Source organism: Salvelinus namaycush, unplaced genomic scaffold, assembly GCF_016432855.1.
Source record: "Salvelinus namaycush isolate Seneca unplaced genomic scaffold, SaNama_1.0 Scaffold1553, whole genome shotgun sequence".
In the NCBI taxonomy this organism is placed as follows: Eukaryota; Metazoa; Chordata; class Actinopteri; order Salmoniformes; family Salmonidae; genus Salvelinus; species Salvelinus namaycush.
In genome coordinates this window covers 26,324-50,305 of record NW_024058290.1, presented here as the reverse complement: position 1 = coordinate 50,305, position 23,982 = coordinate 26,324, and the positions used below count along the sequence as shown (strand labels likewise).

At 45.6% G+C, this 23,982-nt stretch overlaps 1 protein-coding gene across 1 annotated transcript in view; it reads left to right on the top strand.

The window, feature by feature from the left end:
- Positions 1-11,775: 11,775 nt before the first annotated feature.
- The window catches only part of arrb1 (arrestin, beta 1), a 30,945-nt gene continuing 18,738 nt past the window's right edge, over positions 11,776-23,982 (top strand). Inside the window, exons 1-7 of the mRNA XM_038983264.1 lie at positions 11,776-11,795; positions 12,305-12,335; positions 14,098-14,158; positions 18,639-18,683; positions 19,336-19,532; positions 20,190-20,249; positions 21,968-22,035. Coding sequence (XP_038839192.1) covers positions 11,776-11,795; positions 12,305-12,335; positions 14,098-14,158; positions 18,639-18,683; positions 19,336-19,532; positions 20,190-20,249; positions 21,968-22,035 — 482 coding nt within the window. The remainder of the gene's footprint in view (positions 11,796-12,304; positions 12,336-14,097; positions 14,159-18,638; positions 18,684-19,335; positions 19,533-20,189; positions 20,250-21,967; positions 22,036-23,982) is intronic.

Below are 23,982 nucleotides of genomic sequence, written 5' to 3'. Positions count from 1 at the left end.
GGCAGACGTCTCTAAGGTGTGGTTTCCTAACTGTGGGGCAGGAGGGGTCGGCAATGAGGCCCCCCCCCCCCAAACACAAAAAATGAATAATAATAATAATAATTTGGAAGGAACTTAGTCCGGTTTTAAACTTGCTCTTGAAAGTTGTAATAGTAGAATGTACAAGGTACAATTTCTAATATTGGGTATTACATCATCAGTTCCTCTTGTCATGTTTGTCTTCACAAACCTTAGAGAGATATTTATAACGTGAAATGTCCAGATCAACCAGACCACGTCAGTCTTTACAAACCTCAGAGAGATATTTATAACGTGAAATGTCCAGATCAACCAGACCACGTCAGTCTTTACAAACCTTAGAGAGATATTTATAACGTGAAATGTCCAGATCAACCAGACCACGTCAGCTAACGTTTTTGCCAAAAGATATTGTAGTAAATGTTTGATTTACTCACATATCACATGAATAAACATTAGACATGGCAACATGTGTAGAGTAGCAAGAAAATGTGCTTTAAAACCTGAAAATGTTTTCTCTCCACCAACAAGAGGGGTGTGAACAGTTTGTGTTATGAACGGTGCTTGTGGCCATAGAAGTAGACATAGGGAGGGAGGGAGGGAGGGAGCGAGGGAGGTGGGGAGCGAGGGGGGGAGCGAGGGAGGTGGGGAGCGAGGGGGGGAGCGAGGGAGGTGGGGAGTGAGGGGGGGAGCGAGGGAGCGAGGGAGGGGGGGAGCGAGGGAGCGAGGGAGGGGGGAGCGAGGGAGGGAGAGGGGGGGCGAGGGAGGTGGGGAGCGAGGGGGGGAGCGAGGGAGTGAGGGGAGGGAGGAGGGGAGGGAGGGGGGAGCGAGGGAGGGAGGGAGGGGGGGAGCGAGGGAGGGGAGCGAGGGAGGGAGGGAGGGAGGGAGGGAGCGAGGGAGGGGGGGAGCGAGGGAGGGAGGGGAGGGAGGAGGGGAGGGAGGGAGGGAGGGGACGTTCCCCAATACCGGAAGGCCCCGATTGAAACAGTTAGTTGAAGGTTGAGCTGTAGTCGATGAACGGCATCCAGGTATTCCTTTTGTCCAGGTGGGATAGGGCAGCGCCAATGGCATCGTTCGTGGATCTGTTTTGTCCAGGTGGAATAGGGCAGCGCCAATGGCATCGTTCGTGGATCTGTTTTGTCCAGGTGGGATAGGGCAGCGCCAATGGCATCGTTCGTGGATCTGTTTTGTCCAGGTGGGATAGGGCAGCGCCAATGGCATCGTTCGTGGATCTGTTTTGTCCAGGTGGGATAGGGCAGCGCCAATGGCATCGTTCGTGGATCTGTTTTGTCCAGGTGGGATAGGGCAGCGCCAATGGCATCGTTCGTGGATCTGTTTTGTCCAGGTGGGATAGGGCAGCGCCAATGGCATCGTTCGTGGATCTGTTTTGTCCAGGTGGGATAGGGCAGCGCCAATGGCATCGTTCGTGGATCTGTTTTGGGGCGGTGGGATAGGGCAGCGCCAATGGCATCGTTCGTGGATCTGTTTTGGGGCGGTGTGCAAATCGCAGTGGGTCTAGGGTGTCAGGTAAGATGGAAGAGATATTGGTCCTTAACCTCTCAATGCACTTCATGATGACAGAAGTCATTTAGTTCAGTTACCTTTCTTGGGTTACAGGAACGATGGTGGAGTCATCAGAGTCCATGACGTCCTGCTTCAGGAGAGATGTTCAGTCTGCTAGGGTTAGGGTAAGGGTTAGTCCGGTCAAAGAACACACTAACATTAAGTGTGGCAACACTAGTAGTGAGAAATATCATTGTTTTATTTGAGGGGTCAAATGTGGGTGAAAAGCCTCTTGGTGTAGTTATCCTCACAGTAATCTCAATAGGCCTTTTTCTAAGTGTTGTTTTTCTGCACAAAAACTGTGTAACAACTGTAAACAGTGTAATAATTTGCATACCAAAGATAATATTCAACTGAGTACAGGAGCTGCAGAGTCAAATAGCCTGAGTCATCTGTTGTTGCCATGTAAACCACAACCCTAATCCTAACCTTGTTGCCATAACCCTAACCCTGTTGCCATGTAAACCCTAACCCTGTTGCCATGTAAACCGCAACCGCAACCCTAACCCTGTTGCCATGTAAACCGCAACCGCAACCCTAACCCTGTTGCCAGGTCAACCCTAACCCTGTTGCCATGTAAACCATAACCCTAACCCTGTTGCCAGGTCAACCCTAACCCTGTTGCCATGTAAACCATAACCCTGTTGCCAGGTCAACCCTAACCCTGTTACTGTAACGGCGTTCCTCCTCCTCTTCATCCGAAGAGGAGGAGCAGGGATTGAACCAAACTGCAGCGTTGTATTTAGACATAATGAATTTATTTAAGTGTAGACGAAAAACACGAACTTCACTTGAATATTTACAAAACAACAAAACGAATGTAGACGAACCTGAACATACGAACTTACATAAAACACGAACTTCACTTGAACACTTACAAAACAACAAAACGAATGTAGACAAACCTGAACATACGAACTTACATAAAACACGAAGAACGCACGAACAGGAAAAATGACTACATAAAACGATGAACGAACGAAACAGTCCCGTATGGTGCAAACAAACACAGACACGGAAAACAACCACCCACAACAATCAATGTGAAAACACCTACCTTAATATGGCTCTCAATCAGAGGAAATGAAAACCACCTGCCTCTAATTGAGAGCCATATCAGGTCACCCTTTAAACCAACATAGAAACAGAAAACATAGACTGCCCACCCAAACTCACATCCTGACCAACTAACACATACAAAACTAACAGAAAACAGGTCAGGAACGTGACAGTTACCATGTAAACCATAACCCTAACCCTGTTGCCAGGTCAACCCTAACCCTGTTGCCATGTAAACCATAACCCTAACCCTGTTGCCATGTAAACCACAACCCTACCCCTGTTGCCATGTAAACCACAACCCTACCCCTGTTGCCATGTAAACTACAACCCTAACTCTAACCCTGTTGCCAGGGAAACCACAACCCTAATCCTACCCCTGTTGCCATGTAAACCACAACCTTAACCCTAACCCTATTGCCATGTAAACCATAACCCTAACCCTAACCCTGTTGCCATGTGAACTACAACCCTAACCCTGTTGCCATGTAAACCACAACACTAACACTGTTGCCATGTAAACTACAACCCTAATCCTACCCCTGTTGCCATATAAACCACAACCTTAACCCTAACCCTGTTGCCATGTAAACCACAACCCTAACCCTGTTGCCATGTGAACTACAACCCTAACCCTAACCCTGTTGCCATGTAAACCACAACACTAACACTGTTGCCATGTAAACTACAACCCTAATCCTACCCCTGTTGCCATATAAACCACAACCTTAACCCTAACCCTGTTGCCATGTAAACCACAACCCTAATCCTACCCCTGTTGCCATATAAACCACAACCTTAACCCTAACCCTGTTGCCATGTAAACCACAACCCTAACCCTGTTGCCATGTGAACTACAACCCTAACCCTAACCCTGTTGCCATGTAAACCACAACACTAACACTGTTGCCATGTAAACTACAACCCTAATCCTACCCCTGTTGCCATATAAACCACAACCTTAACCCTAACCCTGTTGCCAGGGAAACCACAACACTACATCATGTCAGAGCTGCAATGTTTATCAGAAAGATTTACATTGTTTTTGTTTTTAACATTTTAATAATTTGTTTTGTTTAAAAAAACTCTGTCATACAGCACAGTATCTGCTATGTTTCTGGGAAGTATTTCCTGTTAGTTAATCCCACAACCGTCATTCCAAGAGGAAGTAGGGGAGGGTCTGCTACTCTGGACAGTAACAAGAGGAAGTAGGGGAGGGTCTGCTACTCTGGACAGTAACAAGAGGAAGTAGGGGAGGGTCTGCTACTCTGCTCTGGACAGTAACAAGAGGAAGTAGGGGAGGGTCTGCTACTCTGGACAGTAACAAGAGGAAGTAGGGGAGGGTCTGCTACTCTGGACAGTAACAAGAGGAAGTAGGGGAGGGTCTGCTACTCTGGACAGTAACAAGAGGAAGTAGGGGAGGGTCTGCTACTCTGGACAATAACAAGAGGAAGTAGGGGAGGGTCTGCTACTCTGGACAATAACAAGAGGAAGTAGGGGAGGGTCTGCTACTCTGGACAATAACAAGAGGAAGTAGTGGAGGGTCTGCTACTCTGGACAGTAACAAGAGGAAGTAGGGGAGGGTCTGCTACTCTGGACAGTAACAAGAGGAAGTAGGGGAGGGTCTGCTACTCTGGACAATAACAAGAGGAAGTAGGGGAGGGTCTGCTACTCTGGACAATAACAAGAGGAAGTAGGGGAGGGTCTGCTACTCTGGACAATAACAAGAGGAAGTAGTGGAGGGTCTGCTACTCTGGACAATAACAAGAGGAAGTAGTGGAGGGTCTGCTACTCTGGACAGTAACAAGAGGAAGTAGGGGAGGGTCTGCTACTCTGGACAGTAACAAGAGGAAGTAGGGGAGGGTCTGCTACTCTGGACAATAACAAGAGGAAGTAGGGGAGGGTCTGCTACTCTGGACAGTAACAAGAGGAAGTAGGGGAGGGTCTGCTACTCTGGACAGTAACAAGAGGAAGTAGGGGAGGGTCTGCTACTCTGGACAGTAACAAGAGGAAGTAGGGGAGGGTCTGCTACTCTGGACAGTAACAAGAGGAAGTAGGGGAGGGTCTGCTACTCTGCTCTGGACAGTAACAAGAGGAAGTAGGGGAGGGTCTGCTACTCTGGACAGTAACAAGAGGAAGTAGGGGAGGGTCTGCTACTCTGGACAGTAACAAGAGGAAGTAGGGGAGGGTCTGCTACTCTGGACAGTAACAAGAGGAAGTAGGGGAGGGTCTGCTACTCTGGACAATAACAAGAGGAAGTAGGGGAGGGTCTGCTACTCTGGACAATAACAAGAGGAAGTAGGGGAGGGTCTGCTACTCTGGACAATAACAAGAGGAAGTAGTGGAGGGTCTGCTACTCTGGACAGTAACAAGAGGAAGTAGGGGAGGGTCTGCTACTCTGGACAGTAACAAGAGGAAGTAGGGGAGGGTCTGCTACTCTGGACAATAACAAGAGGAAGTAGGGGAGGGTCTGCTACTCTGGACAATAACAAGAGGAAGTAGGGGAGGGTCTGCTACTCTGGACAATAACAAGAGGAAGTAGTGGAGGGTCTGCTACTCTGGACAATAACAAGAGGAAGTAGTGGAGGGTCTGCTACTCTGGACAGTAACAAGAGGAAGTAGGGGAGGGTCTGCTACTCTGGACAGTAACAAGAGGAAGTAGGGGAGGGTCTGCTACTCTGGACAATAACAAGAGGAAGTAGGGGAGGGTCTGCTACTCTGGACAGTAACAAGAGGAAGTAGGGGAGGGTCTGCTACTCTGGACAGTAACAAGAGGAAGTAGGGGAGGGTCTGCTACTCTGGACAGTAACAAGAGGAAGTAGGGGAGGGTCTGCTACTCTGGACAGTAACAAGAGGAAGTAGGGGAGGGTCTGCTACTCTGGACAGTAACAAGAGGAAGTAGGGGAGGGTCTGCTACTCTGGACAGTAACAAGAGGAAGTAGGGGAGGGTCTGCTACTCTGGACAGTAACAAGAGGAAGTAGGGGAGGGTCTGCTACTCTGGACAGTAACAAGAGGAAGTAGGGGAGGGTCTGCTACTCTGGACAATAACAAGAGGAAGTAGGGGAGGGTCTGCTACTCTGGACAATAACAGGAGGAAGTAGGGGAGGGTCTGCTACTCTGGACAATAACAAGAGGAAGTAGTGGAGGGTCTGCTACTCTGGACAGTAACAAGAGGAAGTAGGGGAGGGTCTGCTACTCTGGACAGTAACAAGAGGAAGTAGGGGAGGGTCTGCTACTCTGGACAATAACAAGAGGAAGTAGGGGAGGGTCTGCTACTCTGGACAATAACAAGAGGAAGTAGGGGAGGGTCTGCTACTCTGGACAATAACAAGAGGAAGTAGTGGAGGGTCTGCTACTCTGGACAATAACAAGAGGAAGTAGTGGAGGGTCTGCTACTCTGGACAGTAACAAGAGGAAGTAGGGGAGGGTCTGCTACTCTGGACAGTAACAAGAGGAAGTAGGGGAGGGTCTGCTACTCTGGACAATAACAAGAGGAAGTAGGGGAGGGTCTGCTACTCTGGACAGTAACAAGAGGAAGTAGGGGAGGGTCTGCTACTCTGGACAGTAACAAGAGGAAGTAGGGGAGGGTCTGCTACTCTGGACAGTAACAAGAGGAAGTAGGGGAGGGTCTGCTACTCTGGACAGTAACAAGAGGAAGTAGGGGAGGGTCTGCTACTCTGGACAGTAACAAGAGGAAGTAGGGGAGGGTCTGCTACTCTGGACAGTAACAAGAGGAAGTAGGGGAGGGTCTGCTACTCTGGACAGTAACAAGAGGAAGTAGGGGAGGGTCTGCTACTCTGGACAGTAACAAGAGGAAGTAGGGGAGGGTCTGCTACTCTGGACAGTAACAAGAGGAAGTAGGGGAGGGTCTGCTACTCTGGACAATAACAAGAGGAAGTAGGGGAGGGTCTGCTACTCTGGACAATAACAAGAGGAAGTAGGGGAGGGTCTGCTACTCTGGACAGTAACAAGAGGAAGTAGGGGAGGGTCTGCTACTCTGCTCTGGACAGTAACAAGAGGAAGTAGGGGAGGGTCTGCTACTCTGCTCTGGACAGTAACAAGAGGAAGTAGGGGAGGGTCTACTACTCTGCTCTGGACAATAACAAGAGGAAGTAGGGGAGGGTCTACTACTCTGCTCTGGACAATAACAAGAGGAAGTAGGGGAGGGTCTGCTACTCTGCTCTGGACAGTAACAAGAGGAAGTAGGGGAGGGTCTGCTACTCTGCTCTGGACAGTAAGAAGAGGTAGTAGGGGAGGGTCTACTACTCTGCTCTGGACAGTAACAAGAGGAAGTAGGGGAGGGTCTACTACTCTGCTCTGGACAGTAACAAGAGGAAGTAGGGGAGGGTCTGCTACTCTGCTCTGGACAGTAACAAGAGGAAGTAGGGGAGGGTCTGCTACTCTGCTCTGGACAGTAACATAATGTCTTCCTGGAATCATTAAGACCCTGCATAGAGGGAGGACAGGGAGAGAGAGTGGGAGGGATAGGGAGGGAGAGCGGGCGGGATAGGGAGGGAGAGCGGGCGGGATAGGGAGGGAGAGAGAGAGGAATGACAGGGAGGGCGAGAGAAAGGAGAGGGAGGGCAGGAAGGGGGAGCGAGGGAGGACAGGGAAGGAGGGAGGGAGGATCGGAGGGAAGGGAGGGAGGGAGGATACGGAGGGACGACAGGGAGGTACAGTAATTGCATTGGACACCATTTAACAGTCAGGATAGGAGAGCGCCATCGGTGCTGAGTAAAGGACCGACCTGGATCCAAATACTGTTTGTTGTCTTTCAATTACTTGAACTGCGTTTGATTAAGCTTGACTGCAGCAATGAAACCAATAGAATAGTGCCAAAAGTGTAAGAACATCTGGCGCTCCAGGCAGGCTCAATCAAATGCTCAAAGTATTCGAAAAATTATACAAACGCTGCTTGACCCCAGGTGTGGTGAGAATGCCTGCCTCTCCCGTCATGGTTGTACAGTATTTAGAAGCCTTAGAGAGTCTGTGTTGTGCTATTGGCCAGCTGAGTATGGAATGCTGTTTGGGTCAAAATAAGTTTTATGACAAATCAAGACCTGAATATGACCGCATGTCACATAATAATTTGACACGTTCATTCATTCTTTACGGAGTTATTACACATTGATTACACTATGCCTCATATTTCACAGCGATTCACCTATACGCATGCTATGATGCACAAGGCAGACTCACACTTCTAAGCTCAGGTCAGAATAAAAGTTTGCTAGCAGATGGATGCAAACTTTAAGCATAGCTTTAAGCACCAGATGTCAGAGCAGCTCACAGATTACTGCACCTGTACATAGCCCATCTATAAATTGGCCCAAACAACTACCTCTTCCCCTACTGTATTTATTTATTTATTTTGCTCCTTTGCACCCCATTATTTCTATCTCTACTTTGCACTTTCTTCCACTGCAAACCAACCATTCCAGTGTTTTACTTGCTATATTGTATTTACTTCGCCACCATGGCCTTTTTTTTTTTTGCCTTTACCTCCCTTATCTCACCTCACTTGCTCACATTGTATATAGACTTATTTTTCTACTGTATTATTGACTGTATGTTTGTTTTACTCCATGTGTAACTCTGTGTTGTTGTATGTGTCGAACTGCTTTGCTTTATCTTGGCCAGGTCGCTGTTGTAAATGAGAACTTGTTCTCAACTAGTCTACCTGGTTAAATAAAGGTGAAATAAATAAATAAATAAAAAACAATGTTCTCCCCCAAAAACATGGCAAAACGACATCATCTGTTTCTGTAGTTATAATTAGCTAACTATCTAGCTAGGTGTCAGCATCTAAAATACCGCTAATTTATAAGACAGTTTTCATATTTGGTTGATGATGGTCGGGACCCGGTCCGGTCAAGTCACACTAGCCAGATGAAGCTAGCTAGCTGCTTATATGGTTAGCTTGGGACAACAGGGATAGGTATGTAACGACCCTGGGTTTATAAGCGTGGAAATCGACTCTGCCGCACGAGCATGCTTTTGCGGCACAGTCGATAACGCGCTGGACTTTGGGATCCCACTTCTGACACCAATGTAATGAAACGGCAGGGAGCAGGTCTCGAACCCTTGACCTTCTAGCCCAAAGTCCAGCGCGTTATCGACTGTGCCGCAAAAGCATGCTCGTGCGGCAGAGTCGATTTCCGCGCTTATAAACCCAGGGTCGTTACAGGTAGCTGGCTAGCATGTTTGGTTCGTTATCTAGCTGGCTAGCGTGTTTAGTTCATTATCTAGCTGGCTAGCGTGTTTAGTTCGTTATCTAGCTGCCTAGCGTGTTTAGTTTGTTATCTAGCTGGCTAGCGTGTTTAGTTCGTTATCTAGCTGGCTAGCGTGTTTAGTTTGTTATCTAGCTGGCTAGTGTGTTTAGTTCGTTATCTAGCTGGCTAGCGTGTTTAGTTTGTTATCTAGCTGGCTAGATAGTTATTTTCATGAACTGAAGTACGATTTAAATAGGAGACTAATAAGTAGCTGCCTAGCTAATACTTAGACACATGGATTCCTAAATCATTGCTAAAAATATAGAAAATGATTGCAGTTTCTGGTCATTGTTTTCAGTCTGGTTGCATTGATGCTAGGTACCAGGCTAAAGCTAATTACAGTAGCTACTCCACACTGTCTCCAGAAGTTGCTAATAACGTCAGTATCAAAGATACATTTGTGAGTGACTTCCCAACGTAGCAGGTAGACAGCCTATCTCCAGTTTCCAAACGGTCATCAACGTTGACAAAATGCTTGATTATTATTCTGTATTTTGACTAGCTAGGATGAATCAGGTGCAACTGCTTGGAATGTGGCTGGCAAAAGATCACCGTCCTTTCTCCCCCGCCTCTGGGATGGTTGCATGTCGGGGAGAATGTTGGACTACCTAGCTAACATTCTTTTGATCCTGCTAGTTTGATCCTGATCTTATTTCAAATGCTCACAAAGACGTTTTCCCGTTTGGTCTGACAAATCATGTCGTATTTACCAACGCGGTATTGTAAACACGTCATGGCGGTGTGTGTGATTTTTGTTGTTGTTGCAGATTCGTTTTAGTATTTATTTCATGCTTCAAATGGTGTTATTATGTTTAGAGAGTCCGTGTGTTGTACTACAGCCATGCTGCTCTGATGTTAACAGGGAGATCTAGAATGGAAATAATGGGCTTGGCAACATTGTGATGTTATCTAAGGTTATTATAGTTTAGTGATTTTCTATTCGTTTTATCTCTATTCGTTTTGGGGGGGGAGTGGGGGGGGATTCAGTTTAGTTTCAGTTATCAGACTTGATTTACTACGTATGTAGGATCTTAATATGATCACTCTTTTTTTTGCTGAGAATTTTCCTTATTGGCAGGAAATGCAAACTTGTAGTGTATTTGAGTTGTAGTGTATTTGAGTTTTAGTGTATTTGTCATTTCTGCTTTCCACTTTCAGACTTGATTTGCACTAACGAAAAATGTATCAACCCCTACAATGTTTTATAATCCACGTAATAATTCACATTTCCTGACGCTGCAGGATTATTTTCCTGTTGTAGCAAACTGGCTAAAATATGTGGTATCAATTTGAAGAAAAAAAACATTTCTATTTCGTTTTTTTATATGATTTAGTTTTAGTGTTAGTGACAGAAAGTCTCCTTATGCATGGTTGTCTAGGAGGCGTTTATGTGTTGTAGGCCTATAGCAGAGGTACTCTCTCTATGTGAGAGGGTCCAGTCACACACATTTCCTGGAGGTGGCAAAGGTCCGGATGGATATTGTCATTTATCAGCGTAGTAACAAACCTCCACCTTGCAACCCCAAACTGTTCACAGCCCTTTTTGTTGATGGAGAGAAAAATGTGGAGTTTTAAACTAATTTTCTGTAATTCTACACATTACGCCATGGAGTGAAGAGAACATTTAGTCGTTTTAAAGCTAATTTCCTGCAATTCAACACATTTTTCGAGTCTCCTTTTTATGTCTGTTCATAATACCAGGAGTCGAATCTAGACGGATTCCAAAAAATGTAGTAATATCTCTAATAATAATATCACACCTTGTCTTTATCCTGCAAGTCTTTGTGGGTGCAGGTCAGATGAACTTTGAGGTTGGTTGGGCTTTTCATCTCTGTTCCACTTACACTTCTGACACAATACAACATACTGAGAAAACATCTATTTTTTTTAAAATACACAGGGTGGTCTATTCAGGAATCAAATTACCGGAGATTATTATACACATCAAGGGCTTGTTTGGATTTAACCCATTTTTAAAGATTGTTTATATAACTTTACCTTGTTTAAGAAGACAATAAACAGGGGTATTTTTCAAAAAACATTTGTGAATGAAATATAATAATGAAATATGTTCATATTTTTGAATAAAACATTGTAACCATTTTAACCTGATGGTACCATTTAATTGGATCAAAGTCAATTGCATTTAGACTTCCTCAATAGACTTTACAATATCCCCTTTTCTTAAATACTGATGTTAATTTTTTACAAAACTGTCATTGTTAATTATCTTGATTAACTTCTCAGGCAGACTGTAGCTAATGACTAATCTGGATTAGTTAGTCTTGATAGACTCTCCATTTTAGTAAGTGGAATATGTCCAAAAATGGATAACTCCCTTTGTAGCCAACTATTGAGAATAATTGGACTCTTCTGTCAATTATTCTGTATATTGGACTTTTCCCTAAATATTAAATCCTTTGTAATTACAATATCTTAATATTTGACTTAATCTTTAACTGGTATATAATGCACAGTAATCAACGGGTGATCATGAATAGCCATTAATTAAAAAAAATATAACATTTAAATGTAAACCAGAAGGTTTCAAATGCTGGAATCTGTGCTGTGTTCTTAAAGGAACAGAGTAGTGTCATCTGCTAATTGACTGATAGCCAATGAACAGTAATGGTGAGCTGGGACATCCTTGACGAATTCCTCTCGTCACGTCAAACCTTTTAGCTGTTCCATGCTGAAGAGATACTGAACTAGTATTACCATCATCTAACATTCCAATCACCTTTACACATTTCACCAAAAACTAAATATTCCAGTGTTCAATGTACTTAAAAATAATCCCACATTGCCTTTTGCGAACGATCACTGCTGGTGTTGGGTTTGCTTCCGCCATTGTTCACTCCTATGGTTCTATCAGGTTTCAGGTAAGACCCAAGCATTTACCCACCAGATTCAGAAGCTTGAAAACCCCATTAGGGAAAAAAAAACATTTTTATTTCAGATAGTTGTCTTACTGGACAAATATGGAGCTGGTACAGTCTTACTATTTGAATGAAGAAACTGATTGAGAAATGATATCAACTCCTAAATATCTCTCTCTATTTTCTCCCCCCCTATCTCTCCCCATCTCTCTCTCTCTCTCTCCCCCCATCTCTCTCTCTCTCTCTCACCCCATCTCTCTCTCTCTCCCCATCTCTCTCTCTCTCCCCATCTCTCTCTCTCTCCCCATCTCTCTCTCTCCCTACATGTCTCTCGCTCCCTTTCCCCCCATCTCTCTCCCCATCTCTCTCTCTCTCTCCATCTCTCTCTCTCTCTCCATCTCTCTCTCTCCCCATCTCTCTCTCTCTCTCTCTCTCTCCCCCCATCTCTCTCTCTCTCTCTCTCTCGCTCTCCCTACATGTATCTATCTCTGTCTCTCTGTGTCCTTTTTCAGGGTATTCAAAAAAGCAAGTCCCAATGGAAAGGTGAGTTCTACTTTGTGTTATTAATAATGACTTATTACATAATAACAGCATAATGAGCAACATTCCTCTACTAAGACTTTTCTTAGACAATCCAGAAGGAATCAACTAACCTCCATTAAAGTGTTTTTGATCACAGTGTAACCAGTCTAGCGTTATAATACTTTTCAAAGGTTTAATTTAGCTGGAGATAGCAGCTATAATAACTACCTATCTGATAGCAGCTATAATAACTACCTATCTGATAGCAGCTATAATAACTACCTATCTGATAGCTGGAGATAGCAGCTATAATAACTACCTATCTGATAGCAGCTATAATAACTACCTATCTGATAGCAGCTATAATAACTACCTATCTGGTAGCTGGAGATAGGGTTAGGGTCAATAGGACTCTGCTAAGAGCTGTGATTCTCCTGTCGGGGCCGTGCTGACTGGGCGGTGCTGGCTGGGCGGTGCTGACTGGGCGGTGCTGGCTGGGCGGTGCTGACTGGGCGGTGCTGGCTGGGCGGTGCTGGCTGGGCCGTGCTGACTGGGCGGTGCTGGCTGGGCCGTGCTGACTGGGCGGTGCTGGCTGGGCCGTGCTGACTGGGCGGTGCTGGCTGGGCCGTGCTGACTGGGCGGTGCTGGCTGGGCCGTGCTGACTGGGCGGTGCTGGCTGGGCGGTGCTGGCTGGGCGGTGCTGGCTGGGCGGTGCTGGCTGGGCCGTGCTGACTGGGCGGTGCTGGCTGGGCGGTGCTGGCTGGGCGGTGCTGGCTGGGCCGTGCTGGCTGGGCCGTGCTGGCTGGGCCGTGCTGGCTGGGCCGTGCTGGCTGGGCCGTGCTGGCTGGGCCGTGCTGGCTGGGCCGTGCTGGCTGGGCCGTGCTGGCTGGGCCGTGCTGGCTGGGTCATGCCTGTGTCTCCATGTACAGTAGTCTGTAGGCCACAGCAGAGTAGATGGCTAGCTGTCTGATGCACCGGTCCTCACAGCAGCAGCAGCAGAGACTGTGGGAAGAATATGAAGCAGCTGCCTGGAGCTGACTCAGCTCCTGCTCTCTTTAGCTAGCTGGCCGTGTCAGGGTTCTAAACAGGGTTCTAAACAGGGATCTAAACAGGGTTCCACACATGGTTCTACTCAGGGTTCTAAACAGGGTTCCAAACATGGTTCTACTCAGGGTTCTCCACAGTGTTCTAAACAGGGTTATACACAGGGTTGTCCACAGGGTGCTTCACAGGGATCCACACAGTTCTTAATATAGTTCTCCACAGGGTTCTAAACAGGGTTCTACACAGGATTCTACTCAGGGTTCTAAACATGGTTCCACACATGGTTCTACTCAGGGTTCTCCACAGTGTTCTAAACAGGGTTATACACAGGGTTGTCCACAGGGTGCTTCACATGGATCCACACAGGGTTCTTCATATAGTTCTCCACAGGGTTCTAAACAGGGTTCTACACAGGATTCTACTCGGGGTTCTAAACAGGGTTCTACAAAGGGTTCTAAACAGGATTCTAAGCAGAGTTCTCCTGGTCAACCACAGGATGAACATGGGATATTGGGGACAGACATAGTGAATGTAAATACTTACAGAAGCCTGAAGATGCATTCCTCATTTATTCATCAATATTTACACTGTTGAGACAATTGTAACACATTTCAAGGGTATGTGATATTTTAGTCCAAAAAATATATATAATATTTAGCTTTTTAGAACTGTGAAATCTGGTACTTAAACTCATTATCTCATTACACTATTCTCTGCAACCCCCTGTTGTCATCCTCAGCTCACAGTGTACCTGGGGAAGAGGGACTTTGTGGACCACGTTGACCTGGTGGAACCCGTAGGTAAGACAAACCTAACCTCTTCTAGTTAACACAACCCTAACCATAACCTCCTCTAGTTAACAAAACCCTAACCATAACCTCCTCTAGTTAACACAACCCTAACCATAACCTCTTCTAGTTAACACAACCCTAACCATAATCTCCTCTAGTTAACACAACCCTAACCATAATCTCCTCTAGTTAACACAACCCTAACCTTATGCTCTGTGTACTGTGTGTCCCACTCTACCACCCTGCTCTGTGTACTGTGTGTCCCACTCTACCACCCTGCTCTGTGTACTGTATGTCCCACTCTACCACCCTGCTCTGTGTACTGTATGTCCCACTCTACCACCCTGCTCTGTGTACTGTGTGTCCCACTCTACCACCCTGCTCTGTGTACTGTCTGTCCCACTCTACCACCCTGCTCTGTGTACTGTATGTCCCACTCTACCACCCTGCTCTGTGTACTGTCTGTCCCACTCTACCACCCTGCTCTGTGTACTGTCTGTCCCACTCTACCACCCTGCTCTGTGTACTGTCTGTCCCACTCTACCACCCTGCTCTGTGTACTGTATGTCCCACTCTACCACCCTGCTCTGTGTACTGTCTGTCCCACTCTACCACCCTGCTCTGTGTACTGTATGTCCCACTCTACCACCCTGCTCTGTGTACTGTCTGTCCCACTCTACCACCCTGCTCTGTGTACTGTCTGTCCCACTCTACCACCCTGCTCTGTGTACTGTATGTCCCACTCTACCACCCTGCTCTGTGTACTGTATGTCCCACTCTACCACCCTGCTCTGTGAACTGTCTGTCCCACTCTACCACCCTGCTCTGTGTACTGTCTGTCCCACTCTACCACCCTGCTCTGTGTACTGTCTGTCCCACTCTACCACCCTGCTCTGTGTACTGTATGTCCCACTCTACCACCCTGCTCTGTGTACTGTATGTCCCACTCTACCACCCTGCTCTGTGTACTGTATGTCCCACTCTACCACCCTGCTCTGTGTACTGTCTGTCCCACTCTACCACCCTGCTCTGTGTACTGTATGTCCCACTCTACCACCCTGCTCTGTGTACTGTGTGTCCTACTCTACCACCCTGCTCTGTGTACTGTCTGTCCCACTCTACCACCCTGCTCTGTGTACTGTATGTCCCACTCTACCACCCTGCTCTGTGTACTGTATGTCCCACTCTACCACCCTGCTCTGTGTACTGTATGTCCCACTCTACCACCCTGCTCTGTGTACTGTCTGTCCCACTCTACCACCCTGCTCTGTGTACTGTATGTCCCACTCTACCACCCTGCTCTGTGTACTGTATGTCCCACTCTACCACCCTGCTCTGTGTACTGTATGTCCCACTCTACCACCCTGCTCTGTGTACTGTCTGTCCCACTCTACCACCCTGCTCTGTGTACTGTCTGTCCCACTCTACCACCCTGCTCTGTGTACTGTATGTCCCACTCTACCACCCTGCTCTGTGTACTGTATGTCCCACTCTACCACCCTGCTCTGTGTACTGTCTGTCCCACTCTACCACCCTGCTCTTGTAGGAGTAAATGAGATGTATAGGACAGCACATAGATGTATAAAATGGCTGACCATTAAAAATAGACCACAGTAATGAAAGGGAGAGACACATGGTCTGCTGACCTGACACTAATGATAGAGAGACACATGGTCTGCTGACCTGACACTAATGATAGAGAGACACATGGTCTGCTGACCTGACACTAATGATAGAGAGACACATGGTCTGCTGACCTGACACTAATGATAAAGAGATTCATAGTCAGCTGCTTCTAAAAAGAAGGCCTATAGGACAGAATCTGCTGATTCCAATAAAGGCAAACTGAACAAAGAGTACATTGACACATTAATGAAAGGAAGTGAGACATTATGCTGACACACTAAAAGATAGAGGGTCCAGCCACCATTATAATCTAACTGAAAACAGATATGGGCGTTATTGGGCGTGAACAAGTAGGAAGCTTGAACTAAAAGATAATGGTGGTGAAAGACTTAAGAAAAGAAAGGTCATTTGCATAAGGGATGGACATAATATTATGTGTGTATAAATATAACAGCTAGGGTTCTGGGAAAGTGTGTGTTCCGCGGGACATTCCGGCTGGCAATGCTCTGTATTAAAAGCCTAATTGATTTCACAAGTTCTTACGAGTGTTATATTTCTGAGACGATGTTCCACGACATATTTGGCGAGCTTGCCAGGAGGGACAGGGACTGAGGAATGGCGTTCAGGGTTGGTGATAGTTTCTTTGGACAATCCTGCAAACAATATGGCCACAACTATAACAAGGTAAGCTTGTTCTTACATAGTTGAAATGTTTGTATGGATTGCTTCAGAGATCCTGTCTCAGCGAGAGGGGCGCCACGTAAGTCTCTCTTTCAAATTTCCTAAAAAGAAACCAGTAAATACTAAAAATGTTCCACGACACTCTGTGAACTGTCTGTCCCACTCTACCACCCTGCTCTGTGTACTGTATGTCCCACTCTACCACCCTGCTCTGTGTACTGTATGTCCCACTCTACCACCCTGCTCTGTGTACTGTATGTCCCACTCTACCACCCTGCTCTGTGTACTGTATGTCCCACTCTACCACCCTGCTCTGTGTACTGTATGTCCCACTCTACCACCCTGCTCTGTGTACTGTGTGTCCCACTCTACCACCCTGCTCTGTGTACTGTCTGTCCCACTCTACCACCCTGCTCTGTGTACTGTGTGTCCCACTCTACCACCCTGCTCTGTGTACTGTCTGTCCCACTCTACCACCCTGCTCTGTGTACTGTATGTCCCACTCTACCACCCTGCTCTGTGTACTGTCTGTCCCACTCTACCACCCTGCTCTGTGTACTGTCTGTCCCACTCTACCACCCTGCTCTGTGTACTGTGTGTCCCACTCTACCTTCCTGCTCTGTGTACTGTCTGTCCCACTCTACCACCCTGCTCTGTGTACTGTATGTCCCACTCTACCACCCTGCTCTGTGTACTGTCTGTCCCACTCTACCACCCTGCTCTGTGTACTGTATGTCCCACTCTACCACCCTGCTCTGTGTACTGTCTGTCCCACTCTACCACCCTGCTCTGTGTACTGTCTGTCCCACTCTACCTTCCTGCTCTGTGTACTGTCTGTCCCACTCTACCTTCCTGCTCTGTGTACTGTATGTCCTACTCTACCACCCTGCTCTGTGTACTGTATGTCCCACTCTACCACCCTGCTCTGTGTACTGTCTGTCCCACTCTACCACCCTGCTCTGTGTACTGTATGTCCCACTCTACCACCCTGCTCTGTGTACTGTATGTCCCACTCTACCACCCTGCTCTGTGTACTGTATGTCCCACTCTACCACCCTGCTCTGTGTACTGTGTGTCCCACTCTACCACCCTGCTCTGTGTACTGTATGTCCCACTCTACCACCCTGCTCTGTGTACTGTATGTCCCACTCTACCACCCTGCTCTGTGTACTATATGTCCCACTCTACCACCCTGCTCTGTGAACTGTATGTCCCACTCTACCACCCTGCTCTGTGTACTGTCTGTCCCACTCTACCACCCTGCTCTGTGTACTGTCTGTCCCACTCTACCACCCTGCTCTGTGTACTGTATGTCCCACTCTACCACCCTGCTCTGTGTACTATATGTCCCACTCTACCACCCTGCTCTGTGTACTGTATGTCCCACTCTACCACCCTGCTCTGTGTACTGTCTGTCCCACTCTACCACCCTGCTCTGTGTACTGTCTGTCCCACTCTACCACCCTGCTCTGTGTACTGTATGTCCCACTCTACCACCCTGCTCTGTGTACTGTCTGTCCCACTCTACCACCCTGCTCTGTGTACTGTCTGTCCCACTCTACCACCCTGCTCTGTGTACTGTATGTCCCACTCTACCACCCTGCTCTGTGTACTGTATGTCCCACTCTACCACCCTGCTCTGTGTACTGTCTGTCCCACTCTACCACCCTGCTCTGTGTACTGTCTGACCCACTCTACCACCCTGCTCTGTGTACTGTATGTCCCACTCTACCACCCTGCTCTGTGTACTGTGTGTCCCACTCTACCACCCTGCTCTGTGTACTGTATGTCCCACTCTACCACCCTGCTCTGTGTACTGTCTGTCCCACTCTACCACCCTGCTCTGTGTACTGTCTGTCCCACTCTACCACCCTGCTCTGTGTACTGTGTGTCCCACTCTATCACCACTATAGTATTCCTCTGTAATGGGGTTGATTCAGAAGCACTACTTGTGGTGGTTGGGAGACCCAGCTTTATGCACCGCTCCATAACACTTACTATGGTTTAGTCGGCAGGGTTTTGTGTGTTTGACTTCAAGCAATGTGTGATATTATCGATAATTCTCTGATGAAAATCACCTGTTTTTCCTTGAGACGTTGCCGTGTTCAGTCGGCTACTGTGTCTGATGATGAAAGGTGTTTGATTTCACCTCGATAACATTTACATCTCGTTATTTTTCCAGACGGCGTGGTGTTGATAGATCCGGAGTACCTGAAAGAGAGAAAAGGTACTGTAAAAAGATAATGTTTACTGTGAAAGAGAATGTCTACTGTGAAAGATAATGTTTACTGTGAAAGAGAATGTCTACTGTGAAAGAGAATGTCTACTGTGAAAAGAGAATGTCTACTGTGAAAAGAGGAATGTCGACTGTGAAAAGAGAATGTCTACTGTGAAAGATAATGTTTACTGTGAAAAGAGAATGTCTACTGTGAAAAGAGAATGTCTACTGTGAAAAGAGAATGTCTACTGTGAAAAGAGAATGTCTACTGTGAAAAGAGGAATGTCGACTGTGAAAAGAGACTGTCTACTGTGAAAAGAGAATGTTTACTGTGAAAAGAGAATGTCTACTGTTCTAATAGCAGCTTGAAATTAAGCTTAAATCAACCAGTGGACAAAACTGCTTGTCATGACGTCATTAGTGGTCATCATGACCTCATTAGCCTGATCATCATGATGTCATTAGTCTGCTTATCATGACATCATTAGACGGGTTGTGGTTTCAGCAATATATTGCATTTCTAAAAGGTATAATTAAACAAACCCCCGAGGTGCCTTACTGATATATCGGTCTGATACACCACGGCTGTCAGCCAATCAGCATTCAGGACTCGAACCACCCAGTTTTATAATGATATTTCACTCTTTTCTTCTCTCCTCAGTGTTTGTGACGTTGACTTGCGCCTTCCGTTATGGACGTGAGGACTTGGATGTTCTGGGCTTGACGTTTCGAAAGGACCTCTTCGTGGCCAACATCCAGGCCTTCCCTCCAGTGCCCGAAGACAAAAAGAGGTTAACTCGCCTTCAAGAACGCCTGATCAAAAAGCTTGGGGAACATGCTCACCCTTTCACCTTCGAGGTAATGGTCGACACCACTGTGACCATCTCTATTAGGAGTAGTTGTTGTTATTTTTGTGTTTTGTGTTTATTGTTTTTTGTCGTATGTGAATTGTGTAATGTTTTTGGTACCGTGCAGTTTAGGGACTACAGTGGAAATAAGTCTCTCACTCCATTGTACTGTGTGTATATGTATTATTTTAACTGACAGGTAAAATGTATCCATCAATGATCTCGTACTAATTTTAAACCTCCTGTCAGCTGTTTTAAGTACTAATTTTAAATCTCCTGTCAGCTGTTTTAAGTACTAATTTTAGACCTCCTATCAGCTGTTTTAAGTACTAATTTTAAACCTCCTGTCAGCTGTTTTAAGTACTCATTTTAAATCTCCTGTCAGCTGTTTTAAGTACTAATTTTAGACCTCCTATCAGCTGTTTTAAGTACTAATTTTAGACCTCCTGTCAGCTGTTTTAAGTACTAATTTTAAACCTCCTGTCAGCTGTTTTAAGTACTAATTTTAGACCTCCTGTCAGCTGTTTTAAGTACTAATTTTAAATCTCCTATCAGCTGTTTTAAGTGCTAATTTTAGACCTCCTGTCAGCTGTTTTAAGTACTAATTTTAGACCTCCTGTCAGCTGTTTTAAGTACTCATTTAGAAATTTCATATTTCTGTTGACAGATTCCACTGAATTTACCGTGCTCAGTCACCCTGCAGCCTGGACCGGAGGACACGGGGAAGGTGCTTCTTGGGTTCAGCCAAAATCTACACTACTGGTCACAAGTTTTAGAACACCTACTCATTCAAGGGTTTTTCTTTATTTTTTAAACTATTTTCTACATTGTAGAATAATAGTGAAGACATCCAAACTATGAAATAGCATATATGGAAACATGTAGTAACCAAAAAAAGTGTTAAACAAATCAAAATATATTTAAGATTTTAGATTCTTCAAAGTAGCCACCCTTTGCCTTGATGAGGGCTTTGCACATTCTTGGCATTCTCTCAACCAGCTTCACCTAGAACGCTTTTCCAACAGTCTTGAAGGACTTCCCACATATGCTGAGCACTTGTTGGCTGCTTTTCCTTCACTCTGCGGTCCGACTCATCCCAAACCATCTCAATTGGGTTGAGGTCGGGTGATTGTGGAGGCCAGGTCATCTGATGCAGCACTCCATCACTCTCCTTCTTGGTCAAATTGCCCTTACACAGCCTGGAGGTGTGTTGGGTCATTGTCCTGTTGAAAAACAAATGATAGTCCCACTAAGCCCAAACCAGATGGGATGGTGTATCGCTGCAGAATGCTGTGGTAGCCATGCTGGTTAAGTGTGTCTTGAATTCTAAGTAAATCACAGACAGTGTCACCAGCATAGCACCCCCACACCATCACACATCCTCCTCCATGCTTTACAGTGGGAAATACACATGCTGAGATCATCGTTTCACCCACACTGCGTCTCACAAAGACACGGCGGTTTTGAACCAAAAATCTCCAATTTGGACTCCAGACCAACGGACTGATTTCTACCGGTCTAATGTCCATTGCTCGTGTTTCTTGGCCCAAGCAAGTCTCTTCTTCTTATTGGTTTCCATTAGTAGTGGTTTCTTTGCAGCAATTTAACCATGAAGGCCTGATTCACACAGTCTCCTCTGAACAGTTGATGTTAAGATGTGTCTGTTACTTGAACTCTGTGAACCATTTATTTGGGCTGTAATTTCTGAGACTGGTAACTCTAATGAACTCATCCTGTTTTAGGCTGGGTTTCTGTACAGCACTTCGAGATATTAGCTGATGTACGAAGGGCTATATAAAATAAACTTGATTTGATCCTCTGCAGCAGAGGTAACTCTGGGTCTTCCTTTCCTGTGGCAGTCCTCATGAGAGACAGTTCTTGAAAGTTTCCGTATTGACTGACCTTCATGTCTTAAAGTAATGATGGACTGTTGTTTCTCTTTGCTTATTTGAGCTGTTCTTGCCATAATATGGACTTGGTCTTTAACCAAATAGGGCCATCTTCTGTATACCACCCCTACCTTGTCACAACACAACTGAAGCTCAAACGCATTAAGAAGGAAAGAAATTCCACAACTTAACTTTTAACAAGGCACACCTGTTAATTGAAATGCATTCCAGGTGACTACCTCATGAAGCTGGTTGAGAGAATGCCAAAAGTGTGCAAAGCTGTCATCAAGGCAAAGGGTGGTTACTTTGAAGAATCTCAAATATAAAATATATTTTGATTTGTTTAACACTTTGTTGGTAACTACATGATTCCATTTGTGTTATTTCATAGTTTCGATGTCTTCACTATTATTCTACAATGTCGAAAAAGCCTTGAATGAGTAGCTGTGTCCAAACTTTTGACTGGTACTGTAAAAGTTACAATCCATAATGACATTTATGCAGAAAAAGAATCCAACCCAAAGTGAAATCCTGTTTTTATATCTTGTCTCTGAAGGCCTGCGGGGTTGACTTTGAAGTCAAAGCTTTCTGCTCAGAGAACGTCCAAGACAAAATACATAAAAGGTAAAACTATTTAATAATAATGATACACAATGTTAAGCACATAAATACGTAAATTATTAAATGTAGTTCAAATTATGTAGTGATGTTTTGGAAAAATACTTTTGAAATCAGTCCAGAAGGTCTCAGAGATCTTAATTTCACACCATGAAGTTCAGACTTGATTGGGTGGGGAGGTCCTATAAGCACCAACAGGATAAATGGAGTCACACCACAATGACTGCATCAGCAAAATGGCATATATGTATATATATATATAGCTATTATTATTACCTCATATATATACAGTGGGGAGAACAAGTATTTGATACACTGCCGATTTTGCAGGTTTTCCTACTTACAAAGCATGTAGAGGTCTGTAATTTTTATCATAGGTACACTTCAACTGTGAGAGACAGAATCTAAAACAAAAATCCAGAAAATCACATTGTATGATTTTTAAGTAATTAATTTGCATTTTATTGCATGACATAAGTATTTGATCACCTACCAACCAGTAAGAATTCCGGCTCTCACAGACCTGTTAGTTTTTCTTTAAGAAGCCCTCCTGTTCTCCACTCATTACCTGTATTAACTGCACCTGTTTGAACTCATTACCTGTATAAAAGACACCTGTCCACACACTCAATCAAACAGACTCCAACCTCTCCACAATGGCCAAGACCAGAGAGCTGTGTAAGGACATCAGGGCTAAAATTGTAGACCTGCACAAGGCTGGGATGGGCTACAGGACAATAGGCAAGCAGCTTGGTGAGAAGGCAACAACTGTTGGCGCAATTATTAGAAAATGGAAGAAGTTGAAGATGACGGTCAATCACCCTCGGTCTGGGGCTCCATGCAAGATCTCACCTCGTGGGGCATCAATGATCATGAGGAAGGTGAGGGATCAGCCCAGAACTACACGGCAGGACCTGGTCAATGACCTGAAGAGAGCTGGGACCACAGTCTCAAAGAAAACCATTAGTAACACACTACGCCGTCATGGATTAAAATCCTGCAGCGCACGCAAGGTCCCCCTGCTCAAGCCAGCGCATGTCCAGGCCCGTCTGAAGTTTGCCAATGACCATCTGGATGATCCAGAGGAGGAATGGGAGAAGGTCATGTGGTCTGATGAGACAAAAATAGAGCTTTTTGGTCTAAACTCCACTCGCCGTGTTTGGAGGAAGAAGAAGGATGAGTACAACCACAAGAACAACATCCCAACCGTGAAGCATGGAGGTGGAAACATCATTCTTTGGGGATGCTTTTCTGCAAAGGGGACAGGACGACTGCACCGTATTGAGGGGAGGATGGATGGGGCCATGTATCGCGAGATCTTGGCCAACAACCTCCTTCCCTCAGTAAGAGCATTGAAGATGGGTCGTGGCTGGGTCTTCCAGCATGACAACGACCCAAAACACACAGCCAGGGCAACTAAGGAGTCGCTCCGTAAGAAACATCTCAAGGTCATGGAGTGGCCTAGCTAGTCTCCAGACCTGAACCCAATAGAAAATCTTTGGAGGGAGCTGAAAGTCCGTATTGCCCAGCGACAGCCCCGAAACCTGAAGGATCTGGAGAAGGTCTATATGGAGGAGTGGGCCAAAATCCCTGCTGCAGTGTGTGCAAACCTGGTCAAGAACTACAGGAAACGTATGATCTCTGTAATTGCAAACAAAGGTTTCTGTACCAAATATTAAGTTCTGCTTTTCTGATGTATCAAATACTTATGTCATGCAATAAAATGCAAATTAATTACTTAAAAGTCATACAATGTGATTTTCTGGATTATTAGATTCCGTCTCTCACAGTTGAAGTGTACCTATGATAAAAATTACAGACCTCTACATGCTTTGTAAGTAGGAAAACCTGCAAAATCGGCAGTGTTTCAAATACTTGTTCTCCCCACTGTAAATAGCTATTATTATTACCTCATATTGCTATATAGTATTGCATTGCTGCCCAATAACTCAG